This window comes from Artemia franciscana, chromosome 9 (assembly GCF_032884065.1).
Source record: "Artemia franciscana chromosome 9, ASM3288406v1, whole genome shotgun sequence".
In the NCBI taxonomy this organism is placed as follows: domain Eukaryota; kingdom Metazoa; phylum Arthropoda; class Branchiopoda; order Anostraca; family Artemiidae; genus Artemia; species Artemia franciscana.
In genome coordinates this window covers 48,434,141-48,450,915 of record NC_088871.1, presented here as the reverse complement: position 1 = coordinate 48,450,915, position 16,775 = coordinate 48,434,141, and the positions used below count along the sequence as shown (strand labels likewise).

Below are 16,775 nucleotides of genomic sequence, written 5' to 3'. Positions count from 1 at the left end.
CCCTCTCACAAAATTCTAGGACAACTGGGTTGATACGATCACCCCTGGGAAAAAAAAACAAACAAAAACAAACAAACAAACAAACAGACACGCATCCGTGATCTGCCTTCTGGCAAAAAATATAAAATTCCACATTTTTGTAGATAGGAGCTTCAAACTTCTACAGTAGTGGTCTCTGATACACTGAATCTGATGGTGTTATTTTCGTTAAGATTCTATGACTTTTAGAGGGCGTTTCCCCCTATTTTCTAAAATAACGCAAATTTTCTAAGGCTCGTAACTTTTGATAGGTAAGACTAAACTTGATGAAAAGTTTATATTTACAATCAGCATTAAAATTCGATTCTTTTGATGTAGCTATTGGTACCAAAATTAAATTTTTTAGAGTTTTGGTTACTATTGAGCCGGGTCGCTCCTTAGTACAGTTCGTTACCACGAACTGTTTGATAAATTTTAGCATAAACTTTAAATTGCCTTAGATTTTCGAGTAAAAAATGAAGAGAAATTCCTTTCGTAAATGATATGCCATTAAACTTAATGAAAAAAACAAGGTTGATTTTCAAGGCAATTCATTGATTTCACCAGCTGTAGCAACAACAGCTAGTAATATAAATTTTTAAATGTAGAAACATACTTTAGTATAAATTTAAATAAAGAGCTAACACACCATGATATAAACTCTTAAAATCCAGTCATAACTTTCTATACAACGAAATATTTCAATTTATTATGTGAACTATGAAGCTAAATTACGTGTATAATCTTAACACTAGCTTACGAATGAGCCCTAAAAATTTCGGTAACTTTCCTGGAACTTTCGTTCCAAGTGCTCTAAAGTGCGTATTACTGCATATATCAAGATTCTGACGATCACATATTGTTTCATTGTCATTGTTAGAAAAGCGCATCCATTTCTGGTTCACCCTCCTCCCCCATGGGACGAACTAAAAATGCATAAAGTGGGCTTGCATACAGGTAACATTACCTATAAAAGCGTATTAGTCCATGAGCCCCGCGGGCAGCGGGGCGGGGTCTGTATCCTATATTTATTCAACAAAGAGATAAAATAAAAAAATGAGGCTTATTAAATAAATATAGAATAAAGACCTCACCCCGCTGCCCGTGGGGCTCATGGACTAATACTCTTCGCTCTATAGGTCATGTTAGCTGTAAGGAAGCCCACTTCATGCATTTTTAGTCTCGTTGGAGGGGGATACCTAAGAAATGGGTTCGCTTCTCTAATAATGACAAAAAAACAATAAACGATCATCAGAATCTTGCTATATCCAGTAATACGCACTTTATAACACTTTGAACGAAAGTAAACATTTACAAAAAAATCCATAATTTTACAATTTCTTTTAGCCTTTTAATGCAGGCAAAAAAAGAAAACCTCATTTCTATCAATGAAAAGGCTAAAGATAATTTTTTTCAAGGGGGACTGCAACCTTTGGTCAAGGGTAATTATAATTGTATTTTTACTACTGTCCTTCCTGTTTCGATTTAGCCTCAATTTATCTTTGAGAGATCTCAGGATCTTTTTGAAATCCAGGAAAATTTGCTTTGGCAAATCAAAATTGTTGTTCTCTTGTGTTTATATAATAGTTACTATTGTTCCACAGATGTATACTTTTAAAACACGTACTTGAAATTTTGGTGAGGATGTGCCAAGGTTTTTTCTTTAATGGGTTACCAGAAAATCAAAGATAGGGGACTATAATCAGCTGGATAAGGGTATTCAGCGATGGCAATTTTAGCAAAGTATTTTTCTTATCCTAGCCATCTTCACTTTCGAGATAGCCATAAAAAGTGCAATTTTCACAGTCATTTGGCTCAACAATCTTTACTATATTCCAGTAAATTGATAGTGCTCGCAAAAAGTAAAATAAGTGTCACCAATACAAAAATGTGATATATGTTGTTTTTCATGATTAGGGACAGTAAACTACGGTTAAGACTTTCCGACAATGACAATTTCTAACAAACATCTTTATTTTAATTTGAAGCTTCGTTTGGAGGCTTTTGGCTCTATTTCAAAATAATAAAAAAAAATTATAGTCATAATTAAAAATCATAATTTTGTTGTTTCATGTCAACAAAGTCACGTTTCCGACTTTTAGTTTTTGCTCTTTACCAGGCTGTAGCTATTGCTGCAACCATGATCTGAGTGAACAATATCTAACTTCAAAATATGCCAAACAAGAGATGCAGTAGTTAAGGGGCTTATATGGACTATATAGCACTAAAATATAAACAACACAGGTTTTATCAACGACTAGGAAAGATCGACAGAGTGGACTGTTTATTCAATAGTATGAACAGGAATCTACCGTTACACAACTGTACTCCAGCAATTAGGTTAGGGTCATTGTATCTATTAATGATAGAAATATAATATTTTAAGCCTCAGAACTTGACTCTAGGCCAATGCCTTCATTTCAAGGAATGTATTTGGACTAAAGATGTACTATGAGTGAAAATTTGGGGTTACAGTTCTTCTCTTACTGTAGGAATGGCTTTTCTATCAGAAAAATCATTAACAAACAATGTCATAAATTCTCGAAGTTACATGTAAAACCCAGACAATACTACATAAGAAATTACCAAACAATAAAGATTCCATAAAACTATATTTTTTCATAATAACTAAGATCTATATGAACTTTTAAACGAACAGAAATCTGTATTTAAAAAAATAGAGTGGAACCCCATCAAACCCCAACTCTTTACGCTAAACTAGCTGTTTTATTCTCCACTGGCGGAGAATAAACGCTCTTGCTTAAGAGTAATATTATTAAAGATAAACTAAAAAAAAGGGGCACACATATTCCCAATGGCTCTAAATAATAAAACTTTCCGTTCAAATTTTGTAGAGGTAATTGGTAAATAAAATACTAGCAAGTGCTACTTGCCTAAATGTTTTCCTAAGGGTACTTGTCCAAATCTAATATGAATAGTGGGGTTTGGAGAATTGCCATTTCGCTTCTTAATGTATTACATAAAAAAACTAGTTTTTTCAACTGAAAGTAAGGAGCGACATTAAAACTTAAAACGAACAAAAATTACTCCGTATATGAAATGGGTTGTCCCCTCCGCAATCCCTTCCTCTTTACGCTAAAGCTTTTAATTTTTTTAAAAAGCAGAATTGTGGCAAAAACTTTAGCGTAAAGAGCGAGGGATTGCGGAGGGGACAACCCATTTCATATACGGAGCAATTTCTGTTCGTTTTAAGTTTTAATGTCACTCCTTACTTTCAGTTGAAAAAACTAGTATTTTTTATGTAATTTCTGAACGTTTTTGAATTAATGCATGTTTGATTTTGGCTCTCCGCACATAAATTATTAAAATGAAATTTGCATATTAATTCCTTTTTTGGCTAAATGGCTTTCTCTTAGTTTTGATCAGACGATTTTGAGAAATAAGGGATGGGGGGAAGGAGGCCTAGTTGCCATGCAATTTTTCGGTTACATAAAAAGGCAACTATAAATTTTAATTTTTAACGAATTTTTTTAATCAGTAAAAAATATACGTAACTTAAGAATTAACTTACGTAACAAACTTTTATATTCTTTAACTTTTATTATGTATATGAGGGGGTTTGTACCCTTGTTAATACCTCGTTCTTTACACTAAATCGTACGTTTTGTCCCAATTCTTTAAGAATGACCTCTGAATCAGAAAGGCCGTAGAATAAATAGTTGAAATTACTAAAAATACTATAGCATAAAGAGCGAGGTATTGATTCTCCTCCTAAATACCTCGCTGTTTATGCTAAAGTTTATGCTAGAACCCCTCATATGCGTAATAATCTCTGTTCGTTTTAAGTTTCAATGCTACTCTTCACTTTCAATTGAAAAAACTTTTCCATGTTTATTTTTTCATTTTTTTATAGTAATTTTAGAAAATCCTGCGCCCTTTTCATTGAATTTCTGTTCTCCCATGACATATTTCTCCAAGGAAAGATCCTCCCACATAGCCCCCTCCCCTCAACCCCACCCCCAATACCAAAAAACCCCTGAAAACGACTGTACACTTCCCAATAACCATTATTATATGTAAACACTGGTCGAAGTTTGTAACTTGCAGCCCCTCCCCCAGGGACTGTGGGGGAGTAAGTCATTCCCAAAGACATAGTTACTATGGTTTATGACTATGAAGAACAAAGTGGCTATCTCAAAATTTTGATCTGTTGACTTTGGAGAAAAGATGAGCGTGGGAGGGGGCCTAGGCACCCTCCAATTTTTTTGGTCACTTAAAAAGGGCACTAGAACTTTTCATTTCCGTTAGAATGAGCCCTGCTGCGACATCCTAGGACCACTTGGTCGATAAAATGACCCCTGGGGAAAAGGAAAAAAAAGAAAGAAAAAAAACAACAAATAAATAAACACGCACCCGTGATTTTCCTTCTGGCAAAAAATACGAAATTCCACATTTTTGTAGATAAGAGCTTGAAAATTTCGCTATAGGGTTCTCTTTTACGCCGAATGCGGTGGTGTGATTTTCGTTAAGATCCTGTGACTTTTAGGGATGTTTTCCCCTATTTTCTATTGTAAGGCAAGTTTTTTCAGGCTCGTAACTTTTGATGACAAAGACTAAATTTGATGGAACTTATATATTTAAAATCAGTATGAAAATCTGATCATTTTGATGTATATTTAGCATTGACTTTTAGGGGGTGTTTTCCCCTATTTTCTAAAATGAGGCAAATTTTCTCAGGCTCGTAACTTTTGACAGGTAAGACTAATCTTGATGAAAGTTATATATTTAAAATCAGCCATAAAATTCAATTTTTTTTTATGTAACTATTGGTATGAAAATTCCATTTTTTAGAGTTTCGTTTACTATTGAGCCGGGTCGCTCATTACTACAGTTCGTTACCACGAACTGTTTGATAATATTGCTTCTGCTAATTTTAAGCTTCAACATTACTGAATAAACATATATACATCAGTAGCTAAGATACTTAATTTAAACTGCTATATTTTCTGTCAAACCAATCTTGAAATAGATTTCAGTTAGTTTTACCAAAAACTAAAGTAAAAGTTTTTATTGAAATATAAATAAATTTTTGGGTGAAAATTATGTTTCTCTGAGATTAGAGTATCTCTCTAATCTCATGCCCATGAAGTGAACGATTTACTCGAAAAAAACTGGTAAAAACTGGAGGACATACATCATTGCAACATCGATACGCAAAAACAGCAGCTTGATAATCTCGAATCTGACCAATGTTAAGCACTCGTAATTTCTTAAAACATGACGCGGTATCATTCACATTTTCTACATAATTACCAAGAAGACGTACTGTTTTGTTTTGTAGGATCTGTACTCTTTTAAAATTTGCATAGAAATTACTAGACCAAAGGACACAACCATAAGAAATATAAGGCGCAACAATGGTGTGGTATAATAATAAAAGAACTGGTACTGGTAAAACATGCTTTAATCGACGCAAAATTCCCAAACCTCTAGCAACTTTAGCTGCAACAAGATCACTATGGTTCTTCCAAGATAGATTACGATCAAGCTGGAACCCCAAATAACGCACTTCATGTACCTGTGACAAAGGCCTGCCGTTAAAAAATATCTTTTTATCAACACATGGAGGCCTATTAACTCTCCTATAAATCATAAAATTAGTTTTATTAGCGTTCACTGACAAAAGGCTCAAACTTGTAAATACAAAAAATGCCTTTAATACCCTATTAACTTTCAACAACAAATCATTGACAGATTGACTAGAGACTCCCTCCAACTCCCCCCAATGTCAAAAGATCTGGTCGGGATTTAAAATAAGAGCTCTGAGATATGAATTCCTTCTAAATATCATATTTCATTAAGATCCGATCACCTATTCGTAAGATAAAAATACCCAATTTTCACGTTTTCCAAGAATTCTGGTTTCCCCTCCAACTCCCCCCAATTCCACAGGATCTGGTGGGATTTAAAACTAGAGCTTTAAAGCTCAAGATACTTCTAAATATCAAATTTTATTAAGATCTGGTCACCTTTCATAAGTTACAAATACCTCAATTTTCAAAATTACCCCCCCCCCCCCCCAAAACCACCAAAGAGAGCAGATCCGGTCTGGTTATGTCAGTTACGTATCTTAGACAGGCTTTTATTCTTCCCATCCGGTTTCATCCTGATCTCTCCGCTTCAAGTATTTTCTAAGATTTCCGCCACCCAACTGCCCCCCCCCCAATGACGCTGGATTCGGTTGAGATTTAAAATAAGATATCTTAGTCACGAGGTCCTTCTAAATATGAAGTTTCATGAAGATCCGATCACTCCTTCGTAAGTTGAAAAAACGTCATTTTTCTAATTTTTTCAGAATTAACCCCTCCCCCTCAATAGAGCGGATCCGTGGATCTAAGACTCCTGCTTATTTTTCCAACCAAGGTTCATCCCGATCCCTCCAATCTAAGTGTTTTCCAAGATTTTCGGTTCCCCCACCCCAAGCTCTCCCCAATGTCACCAGATCCGGTTGAGATTTAAAGTAAGAGCTTTAAGACACGAAATCCTGGTAAATATCAAATTTCATTGATATCCGATCACCCGTCCGTAAGTTAAAAATACTTCATTTTTTTTGTTTTTTCGGAATTAACGGGCCATCCACTCCCTCCCATTTGATCAAATCGGGAAAATGGCTATTTCTAACTTAATACGGTCCGGTCCCTGATACGCCTGCCAAATTTGATCGTCCTATCTTACCTGGAAGTGCCTAAAGTAGCAAAACCGGGACCGACAGACAGAAAGACTGACAGATAGACAGACCGATAGACCGAAAGAATTTGCAATTGCTATGTCACTTGGTCAAGTGCCATAAAAACAAGTTTTTTTTTTTAACTGAAAGTAAGGAGTGACATTAAAACTTAAGGCGAACAGAAATTACTTCGTATATGAAAGGGGATTTTCCTCCTCAACGTCCCACTCTTTACGCTAAAGTTTTTTATTGTTTTAAAAAGTAGAGCTAAGAGAAAGAGTCAAACTTCTGCGTGAAAAGCGGGGCGTAGAGGAGGAGAAGCCCCTTTCATATACGAAGTAATTTCTGTTCGTTTTAAGTTTTAATGCCGCTCCTTAATTTCAGTTAAAAAAATTGTTTTTTTTTTATTTAATTCTGAGGAAAATATAAGCACAAAAAAGCACTGTAAGTAATATATTTTTTAAGATATGCGTTATCACAACATAGTAAATGAAAAACGTTCCCCTTTTCCCTATTCAGAAGAGATTTCAAAAGGGAACACAAAGGGACAATTGTGTCAAACAAAATCCACTGATTCACTTTTCTCTTTGGCTCAATTCTAACTGTTTCATTTTGAAGATCTCTGCAAATGAGATACTCTTTCCTTTACAATGTTCTCTCTTTGCATGCAACTACTATTATTCTCCTAAAACAGTTTGAATTTTTAAAAGAAAATGTGAAGCTTTTATGATAATAGAAAGAGTTTCAGATTGGTTGGATTTGCCAAATCTGATATAAAATAAATAAATAAGATGAAACAACCAAAAAATATTTTGGAGGAAAAGAATTCAGCGAAGACAAACACAGAGCTTACTTTCCAAAGTTAAATGGCAAACTAAGTATGAGGCAATGGCCCTTGTTTGTGCTTGAGCAGTCTCTCATAAAGAGTTATGAAAAAAAGTCATAATTTAGAGTAAAGAATAAGGGCTGAGGAAGGGATAGCCACTTTCATGTGCAGAATAATTTGTATTCGTCTAATCTTTTATTTTTCTCCTCACTTTTAGTTCAAAAAACTTTTTACATTTAATTTCTGACCGTTTTCTGATTCATGCCAATAAATTCCCCCTACGATATAGAATCCCCCTTAAGAACTCGCCCCAAAAACTATCCACCCAAAAAAGTTCTTCCTCTAGAAAATTCCCTCTGTGTATAAAATATCCTCCAAATGCTTTATATTTGACAATAACAAACACTACATATGAACAATGGGAAAATGCGTAACTTACTGCCATTTCCCCATGGGTGGAGGGGTCTTGTCATCTGCAAAGGCATAGTTATTTAGCCCTTCAACTATAACGAATCAAACGGCAATCTCAAAATGTTTACCGGATATTTTTGGGGGAAAAAAGCCGAGAGAGAGAGGGGGGGGGGCTAGTCCATCTTTTCGTGGTCACTTTAAAGGGAACTAGAGATTTTGATCTATGTTCAAAAAACCCCTCTCCCAATCTTCTAGGAATATTGTTTGATAAAATCACCCCTGAAAAAAAAACATGCACCCATGACTTTTTTCTGGCGAAAAATACGAAATTCTGCATTTTTGTAGATAAAGCTTGAATTCCTCTACAGCAGGGCTCTCTGATATGCTGAATCTAATTGGATGGTTTTGATTAAGATCGCTTGACTTTTGAGGGTGCCTCCCTCTTTTCCAAAACACCTGGTACATCTTCTCGGACTCCTAGCTCTCGATGCGTAACACTAAACTTGTACCGCTAAAATACGTAACACTAAATGAATTTTACATAGTTTCAATCAGCATAAAAATGCAATACCTTTTATTTGTCAATATTCATACAAATTCATTTTTTTTTCAGTGTTTCTGTTATTATTGGGTCGAGTCACATCTAATTGACAATTAAATAAGAAAAAACAAGTAAGGAGCGACATTCGAACTTGGAGCTGTCCTGTCCTCAACACCCCGCTCTTTACGCTAAATTTTTTTATTGTTTTAAAGGTTGAGTTGTGAGAAAGAGTCAAACTTCAGCGTAAAGAGCGGGGCGTTGAGGAGGAGACAGTTCCTTTTATATAAGAAATAGTTTCTGTTCGTTTTAAGTTTTAATGTCGCTCCTTAATTTCAGTTGAAAAACTAGTTTTTTTTTATTTTTGATATCTGAATGTTTTTGAATTAATGAAAGTTTTGATTTTGGCTCACCGTACATGAATATTTAAAACAAAATTTGCATACTAACTTACCTTTTTTTGACTAAATTGCTTTCTTAAAGTTATGACCGGACGATTTAGAGCTGAAGGGTTGGGGGATGGCGCCTAGATGCCCTCCAATTTTTCTTACTTTAAAAGGCCGCTAGAACTCTTAACTTTATTTACAAACGTTCTTATTAGTGGTAATGATGCGTATCTTACAAATTAACTCACGTTCTCACTTCTTTAACTAAATTAACTCAATTAACTCACTTCTATGTTCGTATATTTTTATTAGGTATATAAGGGGTTTAGCCCCCTCGTCAATACCTCGCTTTTTACACTAAAGTTCGAACTTTGTTCCAATTCTTTGAGACTGACCCTTGAATCACAAAGGCCATTTAATTAGAATAAAAAGCACTAGAATTTTTTATTTTAATTACGAACGTTTTTATTAGTAATAAATATACGTAACTTAAGAATTAACTTGCGTAACGAGCTTATATATTCGTATATATTTGTTATACATATGAGAGGATTCGTCCCTCATCAATACCTCGCTCTTTACACTAAAATTCAAATTTTGTTCTAATTCTTTAAGAATGACCCCTGAATCACGAAAGCCGTATAATTAGAATAAATAGCTCTTGTGTAATTACTAAAAAACTGTAGCGCAGAGAACAAGGTATTGAGGAGAGGACAATTCCCCTCATATGCGTAATAGGCTAATTTTTGTTTTGCTTTCAGTTTTAATGTTGCTCCTTTCTTTCAGTTGAAAAACTTATCATTTTTAATTTAATTTCTCCTTTTTTTTTAATAATGCTGGAAAATCCAACTCTCCCTAGAGGAAAATTCTCTGCTCCATGGTAAATTCATCCGTGGAAAGATCTTCCCACGTAAAATTCTCCCCTTCCAGGACTCTTGCCACATTATAGGACCACTGGGTCGATATGATCACTACTGGGAAATAAACAAAAACCGAAAAAAACAAAACAAATAAACACGCTTCCGTGTTCTTTCTTTCCACATTTTTGTAGATAAAAGCTTAAAACCTCTACAACAGGATTTTCTCACACACCAAATCTGATCGTGAGATTTTCATTAAGATTTTATAACTTTTAGGGGGTATTCCTTCTTTTTTCTAAAATACGGCAACTTTTATCAGGCTCGTAACTTTTTATGGGCAAGACTAAACTTGATAAAACTTATACATTTAAGGTCAGCATGTAACTTGGATTCTTTTGATGTACCTATTGGTATCAAAATTCCATTTCTTAGAGTTTCAGTTAGTATTGAGCCAGATCGCTCCTTACTAACAGTTGTTTACCATGAACTGTTTGATAAGGGAACAGTATCCCACCTTGATGTACGCCTGACTGAATGCTTACCTTCCCTGAAAACTGGGAACAAAACTTAAATCGAAGTATGAACTACTATACCAGAATCGTAGGAAATTAATAATGGAAGAATTTATACCAAGAATTTATATTTAAGAATGCCAACGATGAATATGTGAAATGCTGTCGAATGCCTTCGAGAGATTTAAGGCTCAAAAAGAATTTAAGACCTTTCAGTTTGAGTATGAGCAATTAGTTTTGACAAAAGACGGTAAGCATCTTGGCAAATAACTTTTGCAAGGAACCCAAAATGGACAGATTAATATTTAACTTGCTCATCGATCAAAGGTAACTGCAAAATAACGGTTTTGTTGGTATTAAGTTTTAATTTTGTTCTTTACAGCTATCAGAAAAATCTAATTTTTGTTAGGATTAACCCAAAAAAGATCCCCGGATCTTTCGAATATTATGTCAAATATGCCATTGAAACTGCCATATTTAAGTTTTTTGAAATTGGCATTTTGAGAGCTCAATGCTCAAAATTGTAGTAATATTACAAGCTACAGTTATCACAAGTGCATATGAGTCACAAGATATAGGGTCCTTAGTACCGAATGCACGGCAAAAAAAGAAAAAAAAAATGTCATCTAGAGGGAGTCTGTCCTGTACAACTTAGATTCACCCCAACAACTTTTGGCAAACTTTGAATCGTTTGTTTCAAACATTTCCTTGATACTTTTTTGCTTTTAATTATCTAAAGTTTAACTCTTTCTCTAATTCTACTTTATAAAACAGTAAATAACTTTAACGTAAAGAGCGGGACGTTGAGGAGGAAAGGCCCCTTTCATATACAGAGTAATTTCTGTTTGTTTTAAGTTTTAATGTCGCTTCTTACTTTCAGTTAAAACAAACTTTTTTTTTATTTAATTACTCAACGTTTTTGAATTAATTCATGTTTGATTTTGGCTCTCAGCAAATGGCTTTTTTGTTTGCTAAATGGCTTTCTCTTAGTTTTGAGCAAACAATTTTGAGAAAAAGGGCGGGGGAGGAAGCCTAGTTGCCCTACAATTTTTCGGTTACTTAAAAAGGCAACATGAATATTTGATTTTGAATTAACGTTTTTATTAGTAAAAAATATAGGTAACTTAAAAATTAACTTACGTAACGAACTTCTATATTCGTATATTTTTATTATGTATATGACGGGATTCGCCCCCTCGTTAATACCTCGCATTTACACAAAATCTTTATTTTTGCCCCATTTCTTTAAGGTTGACCCCTGAATCACAAAAGCTGTAGAATAAATAGTTGAAAATACTAGAAATACTTTGACATAAGGAGCGAGGTATTTGAGAAGAGATGAACCCCCCATGTGCGTAATAACCTCTGTTCGCTTTAAGTTTTAATGGTGGTCTTTACTTTCAGTTTAAAAAAAAATCCATATAGATTTTTCAATTATTTTTTTTTAAATAGTGCTAGATATCATGTACCCCCTCCAAGGAATTTCTCTTCTCCCATGAAAAATTCCTCTAAGAGAAGATCCTCCTACGTAGCCCCCTTCCCTCAATCCCCCCTCCCAAACCAAAAAATCCTCCTGAAAAGGTCTGTACACTTCCAAATAACCACTTTTGTATGTAAACGCTGGTCATAGTTTGTAACTTGGAGCCCCTCCCTCGGTGACTGTGGGAGAGTAAGTCGGCCCCAAAGACATAGTGATTATGTTTTTCGACTATGCTGAACAAAACAGCTATCTCAAAATTTTGATCCGTTGACTTTGGGAAACAATGAGCGTGGGAGGGGGCCTAGGTGTCCTCCAATTTTTTGGTCAAACAAACAAACAAATAAAACGCACCCGTGATCTGTCTTCTGGCAAAAAATACTAAGTTCCACATTTTTGTAGAAAGGAGCTTGAAACTTATACAGTAGAGTTCTCAGAATTGCTGAATGCGAAGGTGTGATTTTCGTTATGATCCAATAACTTTTAGGGGGTGTACCCCCTATTTTCCAAAACAAGGCAAATTTTCTCAGACTCGTAACTTTTGATGAGTAAAAATAAATATAAAAAACTTATATATTCAAAATCAGCATAAAAATTTGATTCTTTTGGTGTATCAAGTAGCATCAACTTTCCCTTTTTTATAGTTTCGTTTATTATTGACCCGGGTCGCTCCTTACTACAGTTCTTTACCATGAACTGTTTGAAAATTTCTTTCTTGATAGTTATAATTCAATATGTATTATCATTCGAACAACTTTTTGTTAATTTAGATCGTCCATAGAGTACTAGATTGCGTAAATAAGAGTCAGATTCTAGTAATGTCACTGGAAAACACATTGGTTTTGTAGGCAAATTAAATAAATAAAAAAAGTTTTTCAAACTGAAAGTAAGGAGTGACATTAAAACTTAAAACGAACAGAAATTACTCCGTATGTGACAGGGGTTGTTCTCTCCTTAACTTCCCGCTCTTTACGCTAAAATTTGACTCTTTCTCTCAACTCTACTTTTTAAAACAGTAAAAACTTAGGAGCTTGAAACTTCTACAGTAGGGTTCTATGATACTCTGAATCTGAGGGTGTGATTTTCGTTAAGATTCTATCACTTTTAAGGAGTGATTCCCTCTATTTTCTAAAATAAGGGAAATTTTCTCAGGCTCAGAACTTTTGATGGGTAAGACTAAACTTGATGAAGTTTATATATTTAAAATCGGTATGAAAATGTAATTTTTTTGATGTAACTATTGGTATGAGATTTCCGTTTTTTATGGTTTCGGTTACTATTGAGCCGGTTCGTTCCTTACTACAGTTCGTAATCAGGAACTGTTTGGACAGGTTTACATACTTTTAAAAATTCGTGATTTATTTTGATTTGGACGGGGAAAGTATTCAGAAGTACCTGAAATCCATCATAAGTCCACGAGCCAAATTTCATTACACATGTCTGCTCATCAAAGGGGAAATATTCAACATCTATCTCACAGGAGGATTTATATATAGCAGGGGGCTTCCATTCAATTCTTCCAGTATGTTGCATTGTTGCTTTCGTAGCCAGGGTTACTTCAAAATTTCCATCTGCGCTGAAATCAGTTAAAATAAATAAGAAATGGTAGTCATTTATAATAATGATTACTATATATATATAACAGAATGTTTGTCAGTTACATAAACATTTTTAATAATAGATTAATGCATTTCTTTAAAGACTTATCACATCTCCGTTAGAAGTTACAATGTTAACCTTTAGGTCATAAAGTAAAAATGACACGAAAAGTTAAAGTATATAGGCTATGCACAAAGTAGCATTTCTATCTGCAATGAAATCAGTTAAAATAAATATGAAATAATTTATATTTATAATAACGATTACACTATATACGATAAAATGTTTATCAGTTGCATAAAGAATTTTAGATAAAAGATTAATGTATTTCTTTGAAGACTTCTCACATCTCCGTTTGAAGATACAATGGTGATCACTAGGTCATAGAGTAAAAATGACACAAGAAGATAAAAGTATATACGCGCAAAGTAGCTAACCCGATGCAGTAAATGGATAAGATAAAAACAAACAAGAACTAAATGAATTAAACATAATATTTGTTCACCTTTACATTAGGTAGTTTTTAAATGTTATAAATATGACATTACATTGAAGAAGTTAAAGAATCGAAGAATTGAAGAAGTTGTCCCCTCCTCAATGGCTTGCTCTTTTCGCTAAAGTTTGACTCTTTCTCACAGCTCTACTTTTTAAAAAAATAAAAAACTTTGGCGTAAAGAGCAAGGAGTTGAGGAGGGGACAACCCCTTTCATAAATGGAATAATTTCTGTTCGTTCTAAGTTTTAATATCACTCCTTACTTGCAGCTAAAAGACTTCGTTTCATTTAGTTTCTGAACGTTTTTGATTCAGTGCATGGTTTTATTTTCGTTCACCACTTATAAATAATTAAAACAAAATTTGCATACTAATTTATTTTGTTTTGGCTAAATGGCTTTCTAATAGTTTTGACCGGACGATTTTGATGAAAAAAAAGGTGGAGGAGGAGGCTTAGTTTCACTCAAGTTTTTGGTTACTTAAAAAGGCAATTAGAACTTTTTATTTTTTTTACGAAGGTTTCTATTAGTAATCAATATACGTAACCTACGGATTAACTTACTTAACGAAATTCTATATTTGTTTATTTTTATTATGTGTATGAGGGGGTTCTCCCCCTCATCAATACCTCGCTTTTTACATTAAAGTTTCAATTTGGTCCCAATTCTTTAAGAATGACCCTTGAATCACAAACACCGTAAAATAAATAGTTGAAATAACTAAAAATACTTTAGCGTAAAGAGTGAGGTATAGTGGAGGAGACGAGCCCCCTTATATTTGTAATAATTTCTGTTCGTCTTCGGCTCTAATGCTGCTACTTTTTTTATTTATTTTCTCATTGTTCTTTTAAATAATGCTAGAAAATCCTGCGGCCCCTTCATGGAAATTTTCTTTCCTCATGATAAATTCCTCTATGGAACAATTCTACCACGTAACTCTCTCCCCCGATCCCCTTTTGACATGAAAAAAATCCCCCTGGAATCGTATGTACACGTCCCAATAACCATTACTTTATTACGTAAACAATGGTCAAAGTTTGTAACTTGCAGCCCCTCCCCCGGGGACTTTGGGGGGCAGCCAGTCGCCCCCAAAGACATAATTATTAGGTTTTTCGACCATATTAAACAAAGTGTCTATCTCAAAATTTCGATACAGTAACTTTGGGAAAAAATGAGTGTGGGAGGGGGCCTAGGTACCCTTCAATATTTTTGGTCACTTAAAAAGGGCACTAGAACTTTTCATTTCCGCTAGAATGAGCCTTCTCGCGACATTCTATGACCACTGGGTCAAAAAGATCACCCCTGGGGAAAAGAAAAATAAAAAAAACAACAAAAAAACAAGTAAACACGCATCCGTGACCTGTCTTGTGGCAAAAAAAATAATTTTCTTTGCAAAAAGCAAAATTCTACATTTTTGTAGATAGGACCTTGAAACTTCTACAGTATGTTTAACTAAAACGTTGAATCTGATGGTGTGATTTTCGTTAAGATTCTTTGACTTTTAGGGGGTGTTTTCTCCCATTTTCTAAAAAAAAACAGTTTCTCAGGCTCTTAACTTTTGAAGGGTAAATTAACTTGATGAAACTTACATATTTAGAATCAGCGCAAAAATGCGATTCTTTCGGTGTAGCTGTTGATATCAAAATTCTAAGTTTACTAATGAGCCATGTCGCTCCAAACTATAGTTTGTTACCAAGAACTGTTTGAACACAAAAAAAAGTTTTTTTTTCAACTGAAAGTAAGTAGTAACATTAAAACTCAAAACAAACACAAATTATTACGTATACGAAGAAGATTGCCCCCTCCTCAACATCTCGCCCTTAATGCTGAAGTTTTTTTTGTACTTTTAAAAAGCTTCCTATTATTCTAATTAAACGACCCGTGTGTTTCAGGAGTCGTACTTAGACAAATTTTAAACATTAGAGTAAAGGGCGAGGTGTTTAGGAACGGGTAATACTTTTCATATACATGCAAAATTTTGTTCTTTTTAAGTTTTAATGCTGCTCCTTACTTTCAAACGAGAAAATTGTTTTTTAAATTTAATTTCTGATCGTTTTTAAGTAGTTTAAGGAAAACTGGCCCCACTCCACCAAGAAATCGTCCTTCCCACTGAAATATCATTTTGACAATTCAATTCCAGTGAAAGTTTACCCCGAACAATTAGCCTTCACAGCTACACACATAAAATGGAGTCAGAAAAGAGGGAAGTAAGACATTTGAAAGGAATTTTAGTTGGTAAAGCTGCCAAATTTCCGCAGTGTGTAATTTCACTTGACAAGTTCACCCCCTGGAAACTTCCCTCCCCATGGAAAACTCACCCGTGAAAAAACCTTCGGCAACCCCCCCCCACCCGAAAATTTATACATACATAATAATGATAAATACTAGATATAAAAAACGGGCAAATTTTATGACTTAAAGATCTTTCCCTGTGGCTCTAGGAGGGGGGGGGGTCATTTTATATCCAAAGGTATAGTTATTGAGACTTTCAACTATGATGAGAAAATAGTGATTTCAAAATTATAATCGAACGACTTTGGGAAAAAGGGGGTGGGAGGGGGGTAGGCTGCCCTCCAATCTTTTTGGTCTCTTAATAGGGGCACTACTGCTACTAATACTACTAATAACTCACTGCAGCACCAAGCCACCTGAGGCCAACACAGCTACGCACGCTCCTCCTCCAACCTAATCTATTTAAAGCATCCCTCTTTACCCCCTCCCAGGAAGTTCCCATGCTCTTTAAATCTTTATTTATGTTATCCAAACCCAATTCCCAGCCCAGACAAGGACGACCTGCTTTCCCTGTAGCCCCAGACGGTTGGCCAAAAAGGACATTCTTCGGTAATCTGTCATCCTTCATCCGTAGAACGTGGCCTAGCCATCTCAACCTTTCTTTCATTATAGCCCTAGAAAGCGGGATTGAACCACATTTTTCGTACAACCTACTGTTTGAAATACGGTAAGTCAG

At 34.6% G+C, this 16,775-nt stretch overlaps 1 protein-coding gene across 2 annotated transcripts in view; it reads right to left on the bottom strand.

The window, feature by feature from the left end:
• The window catches only part of LOC136031503 (acetylcholine receptor subunit alpha-like), a 166,905-nt gene that overhangs the window by 118,703 nt on the left and 31,427 nt on the right, over nt 1–16,775 (bottom strand). For both annotated transcript variants that reach the window (XM_065711163.1, XM_065711164.1), the window contains exon 4: nt 13,112–13,292. In XM_065711163.1, coding sequence (XP_065567235.1) covers nt 13,112–13,292 — 181 coding nt within the window. The remainder of the gene's footprint in view (nt 1–13,111; nt 13,293–16,775) is intronic.